The 6658-nt window shown below is 64.3% G+C and overlaps 1 protein-coding gene across 2 annotated transcripts in view; it reads left to right on the plus strand.

The window, feature by feature from the left end:
- The window catches only part of Kif1a (kinesin family member 1A), a 67341-nt gene that overhangs the window by 25658 nt on the left and 35025 nt on the right, over window positions 1-6658 (plus strand). For both annotated transcript variants that reach the window (XM_013033666.1, XM_013033667.1), the window contains exons 22-24: window positions 106-254; window positions 572-750; window positions 2237-2374. In XM_013033666.1, coding sequence (XP_012889120.1) covers window positions 106-254; window positions 572-750; window positions 2237-2374 — 466 coding nt within the window. The remainder of the gene's footprint in view (window positions 1-105; window positions 255-571; window positions 751-2236; window positions 2375-6658) is intronic.

Genomic DNA, 6658 nt, shown 5'->3' on the forward strand with positions numbered 1-6658 from the left:
GCTCAGCACTCCCCACGCCGGGCAGACCAGTGGACCTTCCGGAGGCTGGGGTGTGGTGGGCCATGGGTGGCATTGCTTTGGTGGCCAGTGTGTCCTCTCCCACAGTCCACTGGACGGAGCGAGAGTGTGAGCTGGCGCTCTGGGCCTTCCGGAAGTGGAAGTGGTACCAGTTCACGTCCCTCCGGGACCAGCTGTGGGGCAATGCCATCTTCCTGAAGGAGGCCAATGCCATCAGTGTCGAGCTGAAGAAGAAGGTGGGCGCCCATCCCAGGTCACGCCTTTTCCCAGTGGGGACCATGCACACGCACTAGGGACAGCTGCCCGCAGCAGGGACTTGGCCCTGCCTGGCCTGGGCTCCGGCAGGGGCGGCTGCGTGGGGCACTGGGCAGTGGACCTGGGCCTCCTCTGCTAGGGGGAGATGGCAGGCGAGGTGCGGCCACTCCTAGTGGTGTCTGGAGGGTTCTGGGGAGCCACTGCCGGGCGCCTGAGAGCCTGGAGAGCTGAGCAGGCCTCTCAGGACCTGGCCCCGCTCACCGAGGGGCTGATGGGCATCATCATCTGCTGGCCGCAGGTCCAGTTCCAGTTTGTCCTCCTCACCGACACCCTGTACTCGCCGCTGCCGCCTGACCTGCTGCCCCCAGAGGCCGCCAAGGACCGAGAGACACGCCCCTTCCCCCGCACCATCGTGGCTGTGGAGGTCCAGGACCAGAAAAATGGGGCCACACACTACTGGACACTAGAGAAACTCAGGTGTGGACCGGGGTCGTGGGGCGGGCAGGGGGTGGGCAGGGGCTTGCTCCAGGATGGACCGGGCTGGGCCTCACAGCGATGGTGTGGACGTGCGTCTGTCAAGGTGAGAGGAAAAATGTGGCTAGAGCCCCAGTGCTTCCTCCAGCGCCCTGGTCGACAGGAAGAGTAAATGCTGGGGTTTTCCAGCGGTGGGGGCCCCGGGGGCACAGGTGCCCTGCATCCTGGGAGCCAGGACACCGCTGCCCAGCTTGAGGTCAGGGGCCTGGCACCACAGCCGAGCAGTGCCTCAGGGCCTGCAGGGTGGGCTCTGCCCCCAAACCAGGCAGCTGGGATGGGACACTCAGACTGTCTCCATCCTGGAGTCCCGGGAGGACCGAGAGCGGTGGAGGAACACCCCAGTTGCCCTCCTCTGCTCGGGCAACGTGGGAGCACCACACACTCCAGCGTGTGACGGGCCTTCAGGGAGGGCGGTGACTGAGCGGAGAGGGTGGAGGGATGGACGGGACGCACAGCAGGCCTGCGGCCACGGCGGGGGCCGAGGGCTAGCGCGTCCTCGGGCAGCTGAGGGCGGAGGCTCCCGGCCGTGATGCTGTCCACGCTCCCAGGCTTCCCACCACCCTCCCCCGTCTGCCCCGTCTCTCACGGTCCCCAGGCGGAGCCTCAGGCAAGGGCTGTCCTGAGTTCCCCGGGCCTTGCACAGTTGACTGAAGGTGGGCGACGTTAGACAGTGCGTGGGACATTAGGAGGGGAGAGCGCGGGTGGACTCGGGTAGGGTGGCCTGTCCAGGGGAGGCAGACTCCCTGACACGGTGTCGGCTGTCTCCCTTGAGGGGGGCTCTCTCCCCGCGAGAAAGGCCCCCACAAAGAGGAAAACGCAATCAGGAGATGCACACTTGCTCATACAGCTCACACACACCCGTGTGTGCACATGCTTGGGCTAGCACACACACAGGCCCACGCCACACACCCCTCTCCCCCGTCTCCCAGGCGGGCTTCGGAAAGAAGCCATGCTCCCCCTGAGCCTGGGAGGGCCAGCCTCGCGTTCCTTCCTGCCACATCTTACCAGGGATGATCGTTTAAAAAGCAGGTCCAGCTTCAAGGCCCCACGCCCGCCTCCCTCCCGTCACTCTGTGCCTTGAGCCTGCTCCCAGGCTTCAGCTGGGCTCTCTCCATCAGCCCATGCACCCCGCTTTCAGGCTTGGGTTCTCTTCACCTGTCCGCCCCTCGGGGGCCGACAGCTGCCCATGGTCCTCTGTCCCTGCCGTTTCCTCCCTCCTGCCCCTCTCTGCGATCCTATCGCTGTCATCTGCTGGGTCCGGGAGGGATTGTGGTTCAGAGGTAGGTCTCGCGGCTGACAGGCCAAGGAAAGGTCTCCGTAGTGAGGAGCCCGAGCCGGTGATGCTAGGGTGCCGTGGACCGCACCGAGCTGCTGCACCAGGACAGGAGGCGAGGCCCCGCTGAGCCCCGCCCGGTCACCGTGTCCGCAGGCAGCGCCTGGACCTGATGCGGGAGATGTACGACCGGGCCGCAGAGGTGCCCTCCAGCGTCGTGGAGGACTGCGACAACGTGGTGACCGGCGGAGACCCCTTCTACGACCGCTTCCCCTGGTTCCGGCTGGTGGGCAGGTGTGCCTCTCCCCTCCCCCACAGGGCAGTGGAAGGGTTGGGGGGTGGGGCACGGGGGGCGGGGGGCAGGCCTCCTCCTGGGACCCAGACTCACCGCTGCCCCAACTCTGGCCTGAGAAAGGGGCCCCATCCTGTCTTTGTCCTCACTCCACCCAAGCTGCCCGCACACTGCTCCCCACGCACCGGGGCCATCATTCCAGGGGCCCAGACGCTGCCACCCACATCTCTGGGGCCACATGTGTGAGTGTGTGACAGCATACAGCTGCCAGGGCCACTGGTGGCCTTCGGTGGAGACGTGGGGCAGGACTATGTCACCCAGGCTGCAGGGTGCGGTCCTCCCGCATGGACTCCGGCCCGCGGTCTACACCCAGGCCCTCTCTACCGTGACAGTCTGAGGCCTCCACGTGGCCACCCGGCAAGCCTTGGGTGGCTGATGGGCGCTCACGCCCGTCGGAGCCTCCCAGCCGGCCACGTCTGTGGCGTGGCCCTGGGAACGGCACTGGGGCTTCTCACGTTTCAAAGCCGCATTCTCAGAGGCGTGAGAGCGTGGCTTTACACAGAAGCTCCTGCCGCGCCGTCCTCGAGCCGCTGTGTTAACTTCTCTCTGTCTTGTCGCACTCACCCCAGCTCAGTCATCTCTGGCTGCAAAGGCTACCCTCTTCTCAACACATGCATGAGCCAGCGCATGGCTACTCTCACCCCCTCCCCCACCTTCTCGAGCCCCGACTCCGACACCACCACCGAGCCTGCCGAGGAGCAGAGCGTGGGGGAGGAGGAGGAGGAGGAGGAGGAGGAGGAGGACCTGGAGGACGACGTCTTTCGGGAGCACGCGCAGTGCGACGGCCGGGACCCGTTTTACGACCGGCCCCCCCTGTTCAGTTTTGTGGGAAGGTTGGTGAGGTTGAGGCATGCTGGGGAGGAGCCAGCTCTTTGCGCAGGAGCACTGCTGTGGCACGATCCGGTGTCAGGGCCACCCGGACCCTCCAGGACAGGCAGGCTAGGGACTGGCCTCAAGGAGCCCGAGGGAGCTGGGCTGCCCTCACGGTGGGGCCTGTGCCGCCCTGCAGAGGGTTCCTCCCCCAGCCGGGAGGTCTGCATCCAGCTGCACAATGAGCAAGGGCAGCAGAGCGCAGCCCTGCAGAGAGGATGTGACCGTGGCTCAGTTGCTCCCGATGAGGGCCTAGCGGGCGTGTGAGGGGTGAGCCAGGGTGCCCGGCCTTCGTCCTGGGGGTGAGCGTCGTCCCCGCGAGGTGGAACCTGCCCCTCTGCTGTAGTCTGTGGAGAAGCAGGCAGCGAGTGTGTGCTGTGCACTGCACTCAGGGAAAAGGAGCAGGACTTCCCGAGGCTTTGGGGGCAGGGGAGGCTGCGTCTCCCATACCCATCCGGTTCAGGGGCCTGGCAAGCCCTCCTTCCATCCGAAGGAGGGCTTCGTCTCTCTAGCCTCCCCCATCTCTGGCGAAAAATGGGGCATGTGGCCCCACGCTGTCAGACATGCCTTGCGGAGAAGAGCCGGCCGCTGGGTCTCCTGGGTCAGGAGGTGGAAGGAGGGGCAGGAAGAAGTAGCCACCGAACTGTAGAAACGGAACGGGGCGTAGGAGCATCTCCCTCCAGAAACAGCAGCAGCTACAAAGTCTTCCTGTGTGGAAAGGCGGAAGGCAGTTTCACAGCTGCCGTTCTTAGTTTTGAGATTGCACTCTCGGGCTAGGAAGTTTCCCCGAGTCTTGGCCTTGGGTTCCAGTACTGGAATCTGAAGGCTGGGATGGACCCCTGCAGATGAAGAGGTTTCCGGGGCCCGCCCTTCCTTGGGAGTGGAAGTGATAGCATGAGATTCCCCCTCCCCCAAGCTGGGAAGGCAGCCCGCTCCGTGGCCTGCCGCGGACTTGCTCTGACTAGTTTTCCCCGACTGTCTCCAGCTGGCATTAGGAGTGTTGGGTTGGCCAGGGGACACAGGTGGGCAGCGTCCCCCTGAACACGTCCCGCTCTGCGGGCCCAGGCCGGCTCCACAGGCCTCCCGCGCCTGCCAGGCCCTGGGAGTGGCTCCGGGTGCCAGGTAGGCGGGGGTGAGGACAGGCAGGGAGAGGAGAGTGGGAGAAACGGGGTGTGGGCTCTGCAGTCTCACAGAAAGAGCTGGGTCCTTCCAACGTTGTTCCCCCCTTGTGGATTGGAGATTTCACGAAAGTACCAAGCAGATCAAATGCCACCTGCGCGCGGCCCGGCCCCCTGCCGTGGGGTGGTCTGTAAAGGGGCTGCGTGCGGCGGTACCCTGACCTTTTGGTTTGGCAAGAATTGGCTTTTCCCGCACAGCAGCTGCGCAGGCCAGCCCGGGGGAGACCCCGCTGCCGATTTTCCTTTCATCCTCTCGGAACCTGCTGGCTCTCTCAAAGCTTAAGCAGAAGTAGGGTGCCACTGTGGTCCCCTGGGGAAGGGCTTCCCGTCCAGCATGTGTCTCTGCGCCTCACCAATCTGTGGTTAGCACGCCTCCTCCCTCCCGCCCCACCAGCCTCACCGCGCTCCCCCCCCCAACCCTCCCCTCTCCTCCCCGGCCATTTCAGTCTGCTTCAAGGTGCTCTGGACTTCGGGCCAGAGCCAAGGGCACCTCCCCTCCTCCAGGGTCAGGCCGTCCAGGGCCTCTGCTGGTGGCACTCGGGTGCCTGTGGCCTGGGGTGGTGGAGGGTGTGGCGTCTGTGGCCCAGACTGAGGGAGTGAGCCGGGGTCTCTGGGAAAGGTGCTTCCAAAAGGGAGACGGGGGGGCAAGAGGGGTGGGTGGGCGTGACATTGCAGAGAGGAGGGGGAGAGGGGTGCCGGGTGAGGGTCCCAGGAGGGAGCCAGCCGGGGGAGGGGACGTGTCACCAGGAGCAGCGTCCAGCACAGGTGGATGTATGCAGCCGGCAGGAGGTGGAGCATGGGTCAGCCCGTGAGGCCCTGGGTGCCCTCAGCCCTTGCCAGTGCCTCATGTCTAGGCTGCCCACCTGTCTTTGTCCAGGGCCTGTGGCAGGTGTTTCTTCCATCTGAGTGGGTGTGGTGTGGCTGGGATTGTGTCACGGCACCTCCGGGGCCGGGCACTGGTGTCAGGTGACACGGGCAGAAGCGCAAGGCTGCAGACGTAGCCCTTAGCCCCATACTCCTGGCTGTGCTGGTGTGTCCTCTGGCAGAGGGAGCTCAGGCCTGCCTTGCAGCCCCCCTGAAGCTGCTGCTGCTGCTGCTGGGCGGGGAGGTTCTGGACCCTTCTGGCTCCGTGAATCTGTTGCTGTTGCCAAGTGGACTGAGGCTGGGTTGTGGGGAAGATGGAGGGACCTTTGCTTTGCCTTCTCCGACACTTAATGCCAGAGCTTCAGCTCCCACCTAGTGAGGGAGCCAGGTCAGAAGGCGCACCTGCCCAGAGCTGCGGTGTAGAGATGCGGAGGCTTTGGACGCAGATCCCAGGGGTCTTTTCCACTGTCCAGCCCGTGGGGCCCTCGGGAACAGCCTGCGGTGTGGATGTGGGTCCTGGCGTCCTGCAGTGCTCTGACAGGGAAGTTCTCAAAGGCCAAGACAGAATGACCTCCCGGGGAGGCGTCAGGCAGGGGGGCGCGGTGAAGCTGGCCGAGGGCCTGCCGCAGGCCACGGATCCCCTCTGGCCTTGCTGCCAGCCCTGGCTACCTTCTGCTCTTTTTGTGCCTCAGTGCCTCCGACTGCATACAGCGTCTCATCAGTTCTTACCCACCATCTTAGACCCTGGATCTGTTTCAGTACCCCTAAGAGAGAAGGGGACAGTTAGCTGAACTGAGACATACTGCAGATGTCACGTCTGATGACCTATCTCCAGGTGCTGGGGATCCCAGTGTGCCCCCATATCTCCTCGCCATGAAGCTAAACATTTCTCTGTATTTCTCAGTCTCTTTTGTGTGTATGTGCATGCATGTGTGTGTGCACACGTGTGTGCGTGCGTGTGTACACACGTGCTTGAACTCAGGTCCTCGCTCCCTTAGCACTTTTTTTCAAGGCTCTACCACTTGAGCCATATCTCTGCTTCCAGTTTGTTGGTAGATGAGAGTTTTGCACACTTTTCTGCCTGGGTTGGCTCTGACCCTCAGTCCTGGGATCTCGGCCTCCCGAGTGGTTCAGACTGCAGGTGTGAGCCCTGGAGCCTGGCTGGGTCCATCCTGTTCACAGCAGGTTGCTCCAAGGCTTAGGACCCGAGGACCCTGGGCCAGTCTGATCTGCAGGAACATGAGTTGGGGGATCTGCTCGGGGTGGAGCGGAAGGGGGTGTGGTGGGGGGGTGGCTGGCAATGAAAGGGAGGGG

Source organism: Dipodomys ordii, unplaced genomic scaffold, assembly GCF_000151885.1.
Source record: "Dipodomys ordii isolate 6190 unplaced genomic scaffold, Dord_2.0 Scaffold174, whole genome shotgun sequence".
Classification (NCBI taxonomy): Eukaryota; Metazoa; Chordata; class Mammalia; order Rodentia; family Heteromyidae; genus Dipodomys; species Dipodomys ordii.